This window comes from Schistocerca nitens, chromosome 6 (genome assembly GCF_023898315.1).
Source record: "Schistocerca nitens isolate TAMUIC-IGC-003100 chromosome 6, iqSchNite1.1, whole genome shotgun sequence".
Taxonomy (NCBI): domain Eukaryota; kingdom Metazoa; phylum Arthropoda; class Insecta; order Orthoptera; family Acrididae; genus Schistocerca; species Schistocerca nitens.
In genome coordinates, this window is record NC_064619.1 from 361702877 (window position 1) to 361718421 (window position 15545).

The 15545-nt window shown below is 42.7% G+C and overlaps 1 protein-coding gene across 1 annotated transcript in view; it reads right to left on the reverse strand.

Annotated features, from left to right (window-relative positions):
• Positions 1–15545, reverse strand: part of LOC126262905 (uncharacterized) — a 318098-nt gene that overhangs the window by 14971 nt on the left and 287582 nt on the right. Inside the window, exon 4 of the mRNA XM_049959809.1 lies at positions 5692–5868. Coding sequence (XP_049815766.1) covers positions 5692–5868 — 177 coding nt within the window. The remainder of the gene's footprint in view (positions 1–5691; positions 5869–15545) is intronic.

A 15545-nucleotide genomic window follows, 5' to 3' on the forward strand; every position in this document is an offset into this window, starting at 1 on the left:
TGCATATGTCATCGGATAGACGGTAAGCAAGCACTTTTTGGAAGCAAGTGACAGTGTGGAATTGAGTCGAACGCCTTTGGAAAGTCGAGAAATATGGCATCAACCTTGGAGCCAATATCTAGAGCCTGTTGTATATAATGCACAAAGAGGGCCAACTGTGTCTCGCATGGCCACTGTTTCCTAAAACCGTGCTACTTTCTGCAGATGAACTTCTCAGAGTCTAGAAAGGTCATTACGTCTGAACACAAAATATGTTCCATGATTCTACAACAAATCGATGTCAGTGAAATTGGCCGGTAATTATGTGCATCCGATTTTCTACCCTTTTTATAGATTTATATGACCTGGGCCTTCTTCCAATCCAGTGGAACTTTCCGCTGTTCCAATGATCTCTGATAGACGATGGATAAGAATGGTGCTATATTTGTAGCATAATCAACATATAATCTTACTGGGATACCGTCTGGGCCAGATGCCTTCCTGGCGTCTAAGGATCTTAACTGTTTTACAATCCCAGATACACCAAACACTATGTCAGCCATCCTTGAGTTTGGATCTGATTGCAGATTTCAATTTAGTTCGCAACTCTCCACAACAGTTCTCACTGTTCACAGTTTCGTCTCTTGGGGTGAGATGAACGGCTACTACACCTTCAACGATCAATAATAGTGTTAAAAGAACCTTAACAGCTGAAGGCTGAGTAAATTTCTTGACTTCTGGTGATCATGGGTGTTTTCAAACAATGCTTTCAGCCTTACTTTCCGGTTCGTGAAGATGCAGCCACGTTTCGTCTACAGTAACGATTTGCTGTAAAAATCCATCTCCCTCGCGATGATAATGGGTCAAATGTATATGAGAGATGTCCATCCTTTGCGCCTAATGATACGCTGACGTTTCTTTGGTGCCCAACTTGCACACACTTTTCTCACAAAAACTGAGAAGCGGGCGCGTTTGTTAGTCCCTGTGGCAGCTATGACTTATGACACCTCTATTTTCGCCGGACTGCAACAACGGCAGCGAGAAGCTGATAGGTTCGCAACTGGGGGAGTTGACTGTGGTGCTCCACAGACACGACACACTCTCGACTTTGAAGAGGACGTCTTTCGTCACACAGAAGTGAACCCGCCGACTGGCCATGGACCCCTGTAGAGCATACACATCAGAGCTCATTGTCTCTACAGTGTGCGTACCGTGAAGTGGGAGATTTGAAAATGATCCGATCCTCAAACATATTTTACATTCTCAGTAGAGGACCTCAGGGACTACAAAGAACTCATATCACAAGTTATCAGAAAACAAACTTTATCATTTTGTGTTCCTCAGTGATTCATGTAAATGTTAACAAAAACCACCACTGCTATATTTAAGGTAGGTTTATCGTGCCAAAACTGGTTTCGTTCTAATAAACGTCACCAAGTGACGCTAAATATACTTTCTACAAACCCTCAAAGAATTGTGCAAATATCATAACTTAAGAAGTCTAATCGTTCCACATGACGTTAAAGGCAAGTCCTGGAACATGACGAGCACACACGAGCTCTGCTAGTGCCAGGTGGTCTTTGGAGTATTTCTGTGCTTCTCATAGGAATGAGCCTTCAACATTATGTAGGTTTGCACATTAAATGCAACTGTAGAGGTTTTTATTAACATTAATCAGCAAGCACTACAAATCAGGATCGCTGAAGCATTTCAAGTCAGTAGCTGTAGAAAGTTTCATCACTAAGGTAACAGTTACTATATGAGGTCAAAGGTGGTTCTGTGCGATTCGTTATCGAATGATCGTTTCGGAATCAGTTGCATTGCTTCGCATCGGTGTTTAGAGATAGGGAACAGTGCTGCACGCAAAAGGCTTTTCTACTCTAAAGCCCAAAGTAAAACAGGCTCCAGCTGGAGAAATAACGAAAACAGTGGACGATGTTAACGTGTCAGAAGAATTGAAAGGTAACTCCGGTGGGACTATTTAAATTGATTGGGAATGTAAGCAAGATTTAGTGTACTAACAACATGTATTTTTTCAAACCAGACATAAATTATTCTAAACAAGTAATAGATTGAATACCCTAAACAACTAACAGGTTATTTACTACTCCACTGGGTGGATCCTGGACGGCAAGGCAAGGCAGTTTAACTAGGTGGTCAGTGAGTCAAGTACTCTGATCCTAAAAGTGTGGATAGCGAAAACTGATTTGATCTGACGCTGAGCAGACTTTGATTGATCAAATCTACTGACGTTTCTCTACATAGGTGCAGCTGAGAGGAAGTGGCGATTGACATCTGTACGCCCTCACAGTGCCGGGGCGGCAGTACGTTACCCTGTGTATTTCGTGCGGCGATGTGACTTGCAGCTGGCGAGATGTGTGCGGCGGAGGTGAGACATGGAGGCGGCACCTGTTAATCGACTGCGGCCACCAAAGGAATGTAAAAATCTAACGGTCTAGCGATCAGGCACACGGATCGCAATTTGCTCTCTACCAGAGCCCTGAAATCACTGTAGATTTCAGTGTGTAACACACCCATTCGCTGGGCGTACCAAGGCCCAATTTGGCTCACGTGTACGCGCAGAGCGCACAAGGATACCAAACGTCTATACTAGTAAACCAAAAAACGAACAAGTGTGCCCTCGGTAAACGAGTCCTCCGAGATGTTTGAAGTCACAATGTCAGTAGAGTAAGAACTTCACCACAGGCTCCCCAGTCTAAAATATTTGCAAGTGAAGTCAGTCTCAGGACAGGTCCCAGGTACCAATCACACATGCAAGAGCTTCGACGAGAAGTGCTTACCAGACCAAAGTCCCTCACAAGAGTGCTTCGCACCTCTCAAGAAAAGAGATTCAGTTTTCCTCCAAAGTGCACAAATGACACCACCTTCACACTGTCTTGAGCCAATCACAGGGCTCTAGAGGCGCTTAATCTCCCCTCCACACGACAGCAGAAACTCATGTCGAACCAAGGCAAGAGTTAAGAAACCTGCGTCTCTGAAAAAAAAGAAACCGCCTATTACTAGCTTTTTTAAGTTTTCACATAGGGGGGAGAGACGATTTTCTCTGAAGTCGTGTCACTTCCCACGGTAACAAGTGAACAGATACAATCTCAAAGATCTTTATCTAAACTGCCCATGCCTCGGAGCTTATTAGTCCTAGCTATGAGGTGTAATAAAGATTCTATCTCTAACCGTTTCTCAGACGCCGGAGTTTCTTATACAACTGAGGCGGCTGAGTGAAGTGGATCACTGGTTTATTTGCACTATCGGCGAACACGAAAACATGTGAATTTTTATTACTCGTGGCTCTGCACACAATGCCTGTTTTACCAGGCTTCTACTGGCGCCATGGCAGATAGTGCGGCATTGTTTTGCTGGAGTCCTGTCTCGTCAAGGGGGCTGCCCTGTACGGCTGTGGGTCTGTCCGGTAAAATTTACTAAGGAATGGGCTCGCCACCAATTGCTTTCAACTCCCAACAAGCTGCTTCTTTGATCTAAGAATGATAAAAATACCTCACGCTTTTAGCGCCCTACCAGGATCCATCAACGTCTGCTCAGGCTGTTAACTTTCTAGAGTCTCGCTCAAGCTGCGTCAGGTTCTAATAAAATTTTTAATAATTTTTCGTATGCGACATATAGAGAGTAACTTGTCCTCTCTCAGAATCGCATTTTTGCCGTCACATAACATACGCAGCACAATCTTCATGGTAGATCTGAAGTCTCCTTCCACGAAAACAACTTGCAAAAAGTAGTGTATTTGGAGGACCGTTTACCATATGATGAGGATGTTTCAAATACGCAAAAATTGTATTTTAGATTGAGATGAAAGGTGCCTGAACCAAACAAATATATCGACCCCAGATGTTACCATTTGTTGTTATCTTAATGAGGACTGTAACATTACTAGATCTATATTCCCAAGATGATGGTTAATGGTCCTAACTGTATAAGACTCTGGCTCTTTCGCTTGGAGAATCACTCATTTGCGTTGGTCGAAAAAGTATCTAAATTTGCAATAGACCCCATGCCATCCAGAGTATCAGCTGATACAGTAATAGGTCATAGGCAGGCAGCTGGTATATTTTGTGATCTGTCAAAGGCATTTGACTGTGTAAATCACAATATCCTTTTAAATAAATTAGAATATTATAGCGTAACAGGAAATGCTGCAAAATGGTTCAAATCTTATATCTCTGGCAGAAAACAAAGGATATTATTAGGAAAGAGACATGTATCAAGCTATCAGGCATCATCCAACTGGGAACTAATTACATGTGGCGTCCCACAAGGTTCCATTTTGGGGCCCTTACTTTTTCTTGTATATATCAATGACCTTGCATCAGTAACATTACCAGATGCCAAGTTCGTTTTGTTTGCCGATGATACAAACATTGCAATAAATAGCAAATCAAGTGCAGTCTTAGAAAGATCAGCTAATAAAATATTTGTGAACATTAATCACTGGTTCCTAGACAATTATTTGTCACTAAACTTTGAAAAAACACACTACATGCAGTTCAGAACTTGTAAGGCGTGTCCCACGAGTATATGCCTAACATATGATGACAAGCAGATAGAAGAAGTGGACAGTGTTAAATTTTAGCGATTACAACTTGATAATAAATTCAGCTGGTAGGAGCACACCACAGAACTGCTGAAGCATCTTAACAAATCTCTATTTGCAATGCGAATTGTAACAGACATAGGGGATATAAAAATGAAAAAGTTGGCATACTATGCTTACTTTCATTCCATAATGTCATATGGGATTATTTTTTGGGGTAATTCATCAAGCCAAGCTAACGTTTTCCGGGAACAAAAACGTGCAGTAAGAGTTATATGTGGTGTGAACTCAAGAACATCCTGCAGAAGCCTGTTTAGGGAACTAGGGATACTAACTACTGCTTCCCAATATATTTATTCCGTAATGAAATTTGTCATTAAAAATATACCACTTTTTCAAACCAACAGCTGATTTCATGGAATCAATACTAGAAATAAGAATAATCTTCACAAGGATTTGAAGTCACTTAGTCTTGTACAAAAAGGTATGCATTACTCAGGAACACACATTTTCAATAACTTGCCAGCAGCCATAAAAAGCTTAACAACCGATGAAATTCAGTTTAAGAGAAGCCTAAAGGATTTATTGGTGGCCAACTCCTTCTACTCCATTGATGAATTTCTCAATAAAACCAAATGATTTGTATACTTCTGCACAATTTCAGCGCAGTAATGTGTTCATTGTAAATAAGTATTATAGTAGTTGTATGACATGTTTATTAACTTATAAATAAATAAAAAACTTTTTTATTTTAAATTCAGTGCATTAGTAATTGTAAAATGACTCTTTCATATAGTGTTAATTAAAAACTGACGATCATTCCACTTGGAGCCTGTGGAATGGTACATTAGCTTATTTGTTTTAGTTGTAAATATTTATCATGTATTGTTGTTTTTCTGACATGTTCTACATCCTGGAGGACCTCCTCACTACGGATCAAATGGAATGAAAGTAAATGTAATCTAATCTAATAGCAGTAATCAAGCCTTTTTGGTTGTATCTTTTAAAGGAACGTTGACAGAGTCTTTTCCAGTGTGCTCAGTACGTCTATTGGAGTGAACAAACACACGAGAAAGAAACTACTGTTAAGGACGCTTCAGCATCAGAGGAATGTGTTAAAAACGGATTAAAGTCGTTTGTATCATTACCGGTGCCTGCTTCCAACTTAGGGAGATATTCTTGCATGTCCTGCAGTAGCTTCAGAACATCCTGCGAGTCCTTTGCTATACTGCACAGCTCTTCCTGGTTGAAGTCAGGTGTGATGGTTTTACACAGGAGGAGCTGACTTATAACATTCCCAAGATTGGACGGTCCTGGTCGGTTTTCTGAAAAGAAATAAAAATTTCTTTCATTGAACAACACATATTATAGGACTCTCTCTCTTTCACACACATACACACACACGCGCGCACACACACACACACACACACACACACACACACAGGCACAAACACACGCGCACACATGTGGACTTCTAGGCAAAGTAGCTTCCGATTCCATGACATTTACTGTTAAATATGTAAGTTTCTAGAAACAGCAATAATCTGTAGAGTCATGGACTGACGAGTTGTGTCTTTGTTTCAGAAAGTACGAGTAAGAGTGTTAAGAAGCTACTGTGTTATGGCTACATCTCGGCTAAACGTATTTTGATCAGTTTTAATCAGTGAAAGGTACCTTTTGTTTGACGGAAAGCAATGTTTCTGAACAGTATTTATTACGTAGAAGATGTCTGGAAAGATCAACAGAATTCAGTGTGAGGTTAGCTGAGTTTGTTTACTAGTACTTCTCCGCGTGCTTGTGTTTGGTTGTGTGCGTGCGTACGTGCAGTGGAATAGGTCCGAAAAGGTTGCCAACTTATCATTACTTGGACGCTCGTTACAACCTTATTGGACTCCGCGTGATCTTCACGGTTCAGTATATATTCCTCCGGTTTTCCTACCGCTGAAATCCAGAAATATTGAGTCTTCACTGTTTGGATACCAGAAAGATATCACAATGGTGTGATATATGCCAAAGAAATTAAATGTGTTGTTTTGCTTACCAGCGTGCACAGTGAAGGCACAATTGATGAAGGAACCAATGAGCCACACATCATCATGGACGACAACATGACAAAGCGAGCGTTCACACAGATTACTAGACGTGCAGTAACTACTCTGTGGCTCGTGTAAATAGATGAACAATGGCAATACGGTTTGCTTTGCTAAACATCTCTGGGATTAGTGCCCAAATATTTTTTCAGTCCAACGCGGAAAATCCAATAAACCCAAGAAGGAAATTTTTGAAACAGCTGTTTCAACAACTTTTGAAAGCTCATTTAGGTACAAGACCCCATATTGTTACGTTTCCAGATGACCTCAAAAATATTTTTGGCACCTCGTAAATTGGAAGATCCTCGACAACTGGAAGAGCCACCAAACAAACAGAAGAGTCGCTGCATTATGTGTGGCGGAAAAAGAATATTGTTACCACAGTTCATTATCAGTGTAAGATGTCTGTGTTGCATTGTCTGTGAGAAGTGGCCATGTAACACTGTGGATGAGCTGGACAAACAGGATGAGTAATATACATAAGAACAATAACAACACATCTAATAAACAGCCGGAATATGATACAATAAGTGCTGTATAAGTAATATGCACTGCGAAATAAATGTAGTTCGAACAGAAGTGAGATTACTATGTGTCCTAGAATTTTTTTGTTAAAAGACTAGCATACTTTTATTAGATTTTGCAACTACCTGCCCGTATTGCGAAGAAATAAATTTCAAACATTAAAATATATGTTTATGTATGCAAAAGGTAAAATAAAGTTAATATTATTTAATACTACACTTAATAAATCAGTATTTCTCGACCTCTAAAGAACACAATGGCTGGTTGACAGTCAGCCACGCGAACACTGATTTTACAAAAACTGACGCGATCCGTCAAGTGTTAAAAGTTAATTCAGCAGTTACTGAAGTCAAGTGTTGCTAAATTATTTACCAGGAATATGTTCTCCTGCATACAACCTTTACTTAGTTGCATTAAATGTATTCGCAGTTGCGAATATGGACAACCATCATGTGTGCAGTGCAATGATGACAGTGAAAATTTGTGCCGGGCCGGGCCCTAACACGGATTTCCCGCTTATCGCGAGCTGTCACCTCAAAATTTGGCTATCAGTGCACGACTCGCGTCAAGGCCCAAACTTTCATACGTCGTCAACCATGTGTCGACAACTTGTATTCGTACTTTATGTATATTTCCGTACAGGCGCGACGTATTACCTGGAAGTCGCTTGCCCGGTATCGGCGGATAAATTAAATACGATATTGCAGTGCCTATGTTATGCCATAACGGCTAGTCAGTTTCGTGGATGAAAAATAAAGTGGTCAGCGAACGACAAAGACGACAGGGACCATTGTTGTACATTCAGCATTTTGTAATATTTATTGTTCTTAGCATGACTGTGGACTCCGTTTCCGTGTTCACTCTGAATCATTTAGTGTTCCGTACGGTAGGCGAAAAAGGAACCGAAATGGGATGACTCTGCTGTCTGTCTGACTCTCACTCCGAATGTTCAAGACCCTTTTCCTCAGGAACAGGTAGACATAGCTAGTTGAAATTTATATCATATATTAAGGTCTGCGGTCCCTTGGTGATGAGAAAGTTGAAGCTTCTGAGACAATGGAACCAAAGCTAGGCCATTTATGCCATATTCTGATACTTGCAAACTCATTCATTAAAGACCCTAGGGTTCTTCCCAAAGAAAAAATCAAAAAATTTTTATTTTCTAATTATACCACACGAAAAAATATTTCTATTGTTGTCATTTGTTGTACGCATTCAGACTTGAAACATTCTAGAGAGTCTTGGACTCCCTGGCCCTATGTATTGCCAGTATCAATGTCGATAACATCGAGATCATCGAATGGATGAACTGTCTGTACACACAACAAAATTTTTGCTGAACCCTCAATGCGCCAGTCCTACTCACACAGATCGATTCGTTTTAAATGACTGTTGTTCTTATTGCAGCGAGCAGTGTCAGTTAGCAGTACTCCTGGCTGGCTCATGTACCCACCGATCTCTTATTATCGAACATCCAGATGTGGATTACTCCGACAAAATAACGACCGACCGGTCTTCCCAGAACAAAGTAATATATTTGAAATTCAGAGCTCTCAGGTGACAGATACAAACCGACGAATTTTTTGGAATTGTTAATCAGCAGGTGGCTTACAAGTGGTATTGAGGGTAAAATACTTTGCTCCGGCCTCCATAAATTAGGCTTCTGTAGCTTCTACAAACATGACCACAGGTTCTAACCTATGACCAGCGTGGGAAAAGGCCACTAGGAGTGGTGAGCGGACGCCAGGGAGGGAAAAGAGATGTTGACGGAAAGTATGTATAGCAAGAATTTTTGTAATAGCTCCCACTATACTTGGAGAGGTTCCCATAAGGTTATGAATGAACGCGAACTCTGTTTTCCACAGGACGTCACAGTTCGAGAAAAATGTTATACGAAAAGACTCTGCATTTGGAGAATTGTACCAAGTGTTGTGACGTGAAATACCGTCCATTACATTTCTTGATTAATATTGGCACGTTTTAGAAAGGAGAAAACAGTTAAAACTCACAAAAAGTTTCAGGGGTCCATTGTTACGTAGTTGAAGGTTGACTGAAGTACCTACATTTGCAAGAAGGTAATACTCGTACACCACTGACTATGCATCGTTCAACAGGCACTTGTGCAGTTAGTTCGTATGAAAAGTTGCATAATTTTCTCACTTCAGCAGAGTTTTGGAATTTTTTGAAACCAGGTATGAAAATTTGCTGCCGTTGCCTTTTCGACATATCGTGGCATATAAAAGGTGATACGCCGCATCAAGTGAGTACCTTAAAAGTTGCAAAGATATCTCTGGGTTGTTAAGGTAACGGCCTGGTATTTTAATAGTTGCAAAATATAACTTGATTCTTTGTTATAGGTCGAATAATTTTTAGAACAATGTTGACAGATTTTGAAAGTTTAATAAAATTACATCCCCTCTACGTTAGTGATGACTACATTACAAATTTGTATCATGTTAATATAAAGCATGAACAATCCACAATTAATAAATAGGTCAGTTTCGTGGTACTTACAGACAAATTCTAGAAGGGGATTGTACTACAACCCACTATGAACATGTTTTCAGTTGGTGACACGCAATAAATGCGGAGAAAATTTCTCGTGTTCGCAACTATCGGAGTTCGAAGTTTTTCGGAATGTCTCTTCTCATCTTCTGGCAAACAGCAGATGCGTCCGTGTCGCTCTCCTTTAACGCGCATCGGTGGTGAACGACTCTTCCCTAATACCAGAGCCGGCCTTCCTAAAACAGTCCGACCTGCTGCCCAGCCTTCCTCGCGTGGCCGACACCGCTGGCGCAGCGTAACGTCGTTACCGCGTGATGGCTTCCAGGGCGCGCTGCCAGCCTAGGCTCACAGCAAATTCTTCACCCCGTGTCCTTAGGGATGATACCACACCGCCCCAAAAATCACTGGAAGGACAGACAACATACTCTCTTTATGTGGATCTTCCAACTCTCTCGCCATGGTACAGCAACCTTAGTGATATTCTTCAGTAAGAAAAACAGTCTAGGTTGCTATGACAAATGGCTCTAAGCACTATGGGACTTAACATCTAAGGTCATAGTCCCCTAGACTTACAGTTACTTAAACCTAAGTAACCTGAGGACATCACACACATCCATGCCCGAGGCAGGATTCGAACCTGCGATCGTAACAGCAGCGCGGTTCCGGACTGAAGCGCCTAGAAACACTCGGCCAGAGCGGTCGGCGGTTTCTATGACAATTGAGGCTTTATTGACGAGTTGCACCTTGTTGAAGCATCTTCAGAATTTCTACATCGGACAAGTACATAGAAATAGATTAGCAGTACGGTCTTACTCAGCACGAGAAAGCGGTAATCTTTTTAAAAATACTATATAAAAACCAGAGTGAAGGGGGGCTTATCGTTTAGGAAATGCGGATAACGCGTTAATCATAAATAGCCAGAATCTAGAACGCATAAGTAAAACATTTCAGAAGACGTTGCCCTAGCAACGCAAAGCCAAACTCGTACTGGAACCGAGAGGGGATTGAACCGTGGCGGCTTGGTTTGCTGGCCTGACTACCTCTGGCACTAGTATCGATAGTTACCTCCTTTGTGACTTATCTTTGGTTTTCCTGGTCTAGGTGTGGAGGCTCGGCACTGCGGGTGAGTTGTGAGCCGCACGTCGCGGAAGGAGGAGGGTTGGAGCAGCAATGCCTGGCGGGGAGGTTTGGTTGGGCAGTTTGGGATGGACAACGCATGTACCCAACAGTATCGCCGAGCGACTTGTCGAATGCTGGGCAGCCGCTAAAGAAGGTGACGAAGGTCGTACTCTGGAGCTCTGGTGACGGGGGCCTCCTTCTGTTATTTGAGGAGGAGTTAAAAGGATAATTCACAGTGGGGAGACTGCACCGTAACTTACTGCCTATGTACACTCTGGCCCTGTCCTTTTATTGTTTAAAGGAAAATTGGCGCATTATTACTGTGTAGTGTTGAGTGAATAATATGTATTTTTTTGATATGCAGTGTGTCTTGGCTTGAGAGTGGCCAATGGTTGTTAGTGAGCCTTCTTTCTGTTAATTGATAAACCGCTTGTGTGCACCCGCTTGGGGTACTATGTTATGAACTGAAGTGCTGTTCAAATGCCACAGAAGTTCTTTATCCTACGTGGAGACGATAACAGTGCTGGTGCGGCCCACGGTTCCAATATGCCGGGTTTAACAGGACAAGTAAATGATGGAAAGAAGCGTATATAGCTCATTATGTAGTCTGCGATGGATCTTTTGAATGTAGTTGGAAACAGGAGCACATTTACCAAGGGGCACGTTTACGCAGAGCACTTTTCTCGTAAACTATTCATGCTAAGGAGTTGCTGACAATGGAAGACAAATGAGAGCGCTCATAAACTTCACTGGACCAGTTGAGTAGCCGGGCGGGGTGGCCGATCGGTTCTAGGCGCTACAGTCTGGAACCGCGCGACCGCTACGGCCGCAGGTTCGAATCCTGCCTCGGGCATGGATGTGTTTGATGTCCTAAAGGTTAGTTAGGTTCAAGTAGTTCTAAGTTCTAGGTGACTGATGACCTCAGAAGTTAAGTCCTATAGTGCTTAGAGCCATTTGAACCATTTTGAACCAGTTGTTAAATGTCATAATGCGAAGAATATATACGTATTTTGTACAACAAGAGTGAATTTTTTACTCAATTATCGCATTTCGTAGGAAACATACTGTTTAGTACTGATAATAGGTAAATATCTTTATTTCACGTCTATGATCACATAATTATTATGTTCTCAGACTACAAGTTTCGGTTAGCAATGATCACCTTCAGATCGGTTTTAATAACATGTGCTAATATAATGGACAAGTTTTTAAGTCATATGTCATTCACTACAGTTTTTACCTCCTATTGCTCCCTCTAGTACCATGGAAGTTACTACCTGAACGGAGAGTGCAAGAGACTCTGCTGCCTCAGAATTTTCCGAACCTGGTTGTTAAACCATGATGGGTCTTTTCCCTCCTCAATCCACTTACTAGGCACATAATGCTCCAGACCACGATTGACAATTTGTTCAGACTTTGCCCATAATTCTTCTACGTCCATCTTCCTGGACCTGAGTGATGTCAGTTTCACTGTCTAAGTGACATGCTGACAATTGCTCATCTGCTCTTTCTAGCAGAAACACTCTCCTAGTTTTCTTAACTGATTTATTTACTTTCGTAGCCATAGTTGCTATAATGGCGTCATGATAGCTAATCTCCGCTTCTATACTGACATTGTCGATAAGGTCCGGTCTATATGTAGCTACAAGTTCTAAGATATTTTCATTGCATGTGGGCTGCCGAACTAGCTTCTGAAGACAGTTTTCAGAAAATGTGTCCAAAAGTATTTCACACTACTGTCTGCCTGTAGTCCCCGCAATGAATCCATAGATATCGCAGTCTGTACTCGTTGGCTTAAAGTCCCTTCGAACTAGTAATGCATGTACTGGGTATTTACGCACTACTGAGCACAGAAGTTTTTGAATGACTATAGAACTGTCACAGCGGAATCGGGTGGGCGGTAGAAACAATCCAACAATTAACTCGGTTTCCCCAAGACCTATTATAAGTGACCTCAACAAAGACAATATTTTTTTTACTGCAACTTTCTTAAGAATACTTCGACAATTTACTGATACAATTTTGTTTTGACAGTCACAGTGTCTTTATGAAACTTCCTGGCAGATTAAAACTGTGTACCGGACCGAGACTCGAACTCGAGACCTTTGCCTTTCGCGGGCAAGTGCTCTACCAACTGAGCTACCCAAGCACGACTCACGCCAGTACCTCGTCTCCTACCTTCCAAACTTTACAGAAGCTCTCCTGGTAGAGCACTTGCCTGCGAAATGCAAAAATCCCGAGTTCGAGTCTCGGTCCGGCACACAGTTTTAATCTGCCAGGAAGTTTCATATCAGCGCACACTCCGCTGCAGAGTGAAAATCTCATTCTGGAAACGTCCCCTAGGCTGTGGCTAAGCCATGTCTCCGCAATATCCTTTCTTTCAGGAGTGCTAGTCCTGCATGGTTCGCAGGAGAGCTTCTGTAAAGTTTGGAAGGTAGGAGACGAGGTACTGGCGGAAGTAAAGCTGTGAGGAAGGAGCGTGAGTCGTGCTTGGGTAGCTCAGTTGGTAGAGCACTTGCCCGCGAAAGGCAAATGTCGCGAGTTCGAGTCTCGGTCCGGCACACAGTTTTAATCTGCCAGGAAGTTTCATATCAACAGACGCTTCATTGCAGAGTGAGAATCTCATTCTGAAAGTGTCTTTACTGTGAATGTGGTCTGATTTTCCTTTCTGTGCAGCAACTGGCAAGCATTCATCAGAGTACCTCAAACCACCGCCTATCGGAGCATTCCAGAAGTACTCTGTTACCCAAGTAACTGCTTCCTTTGACTAGTGCGCCAGAGGGTCGATGGAATCTTTGGTTGCGACCCTCCCCTCGGCTCCAAATCAAAGGATCCCTATAAACTCTGGGAGCAATGCAGCAAATTTCGAGCCCTGCTTGCACCCCCTCGTGTGAAGCCAAAAGCCTTCTCCATTTCGCCAGCCAACTGAGGATGGCCTCAGAACCCTTGTGACGGGCGTCGTTGGTGTCGATGTGAGACACAACGTAGAGACGACTGCACCCTCCACGTTCGATAGCCGCAAGCAACGTCGTCTCCACATCTCGGCTGAGGCCCTCCGAAGACATATCGAATGCACAATGGTTTTCTTTCCAGCTCTGAATGCTATCTGCCTATGCCCCCCCTCCCCCTACCGTTTCCCTTCTCGAACACCACTGAAGGAGCGGCCACCTGACCTCTCACAGGGTGAACAGGCGAGGCCATACATTGGCCTTCCACACCAAACGATGCGAACGCATTACCACCCGCCACTCACTGTGCTGTGAGGAGAGATACATTGTCGGGTACGCTTGGAGATGTCTCGGTAGCGCGGAGCCTGTAGGCAAAACGAGCGACACCTGAAGTGTCCCATGTGATACGAAAGGTTCTCCGCCACCGCTACCCCCCTGGGCACCAACTTGAAGATGACTGACCGTAGCCATAAACGCATTCCGCTGTTCTCGAACTGACGCTAGTTCTTCCTGCGTCTGCACACAGTATGCACACATCCTAACCATCTCAGCAAGACCAGCTGAAGAAGTAAACTATAAAAGCAGACAGAATCCCAGATATGCAACTTGCTACCCTCTTGATGTGTCACCAATTGACGCTGATGCCTCGGTGAGCAATGTAGAGGCATGTTCAAAAAGAAATGAAAACTGCGCTACAGATCGCCAGGATTTACACTTGCAAAATGCGAGCTTACATCTCTTAAATGGAAACACGCACGAAGTTTCAGAAATATACTATATACTACGAGGAAAAGATCGGAAAATATAAACAGTTAACTTGCCACTCTGTACATGTGAGTAAGCCGAGAGCTGGAGGCTGACTTAGCAAAGCTTAGCAGAGTACACGAGAAAATTCTGGTCCTATGTAAAATCGAAAATGAGGTCTAAAGCTTCCATGAAGTCACTTGTTGACCAGTCTGCTGCGGCAGTGGAAGATAGCAAAACGAAAGCCGGAGTTTCAAATTTCATGTTCAAGAAATCGTTCATGCAGGAGAATCATAAAAACATACCGTCGTTTGACTATCAAACCGACATCCCGTATGGACGACGTAGTAATAAGCATTCCTGGCGTAGAACAACAAGTGAAGGAGTTGAAAACAATTTAGTCGCCCTGACTGGACGGAATACCAATTCGGTTTTTGAAAGAGTGCTCTACGGCACTGGCTCCTTACCTAGCTTGCTATTATTGCGAGTCTTTCGCCCAGCGCAAAGTCCCAAGCGACTGGAACAAAGGGCAGGTGTCTCCTGAGTGTAAGAAGGGCAAAAGAACGGAAAAATTACCGATCAGTATTACTAACATCGGTTTGCTGCATAATTCTTGAAAATATTCTCAGTTCGAATATAATAAATTTTCTTGAGACCAAGAAGCTTATGTCTTCGAAAGAGCAGCGTTTAAAAACTACCGTTGGTGCGAAACTCAGCTTGCCCTTTTCTCACATGATGTACTGCGAACTATGGATGAAGGACAACCGGCAGATTCCATATTTCTAGATTTCCGGAAAGCGTTTGACACGGTGCCCCATTGCAGGCTACGGAATAGGTTCACAGGTATGTGAGTCGCTCGAAGACTTCTTAAGTTATTGAACGCGGTATATTGTCCTCGTCGGCGGGTGCTCATCAGAGACAAGGGTATCGTCAAGAATGCCCCAGGCAACTGTGCTAGGGCCGGTGCTATCTTCTATGTACACAGATGATTTGGCAGGCAGGATGGGCATCAATCTGCGTTGTTTGCTGATGACGCTGTGGTTTTGGCAAGGTGTCGAAGTTCAGTGACTG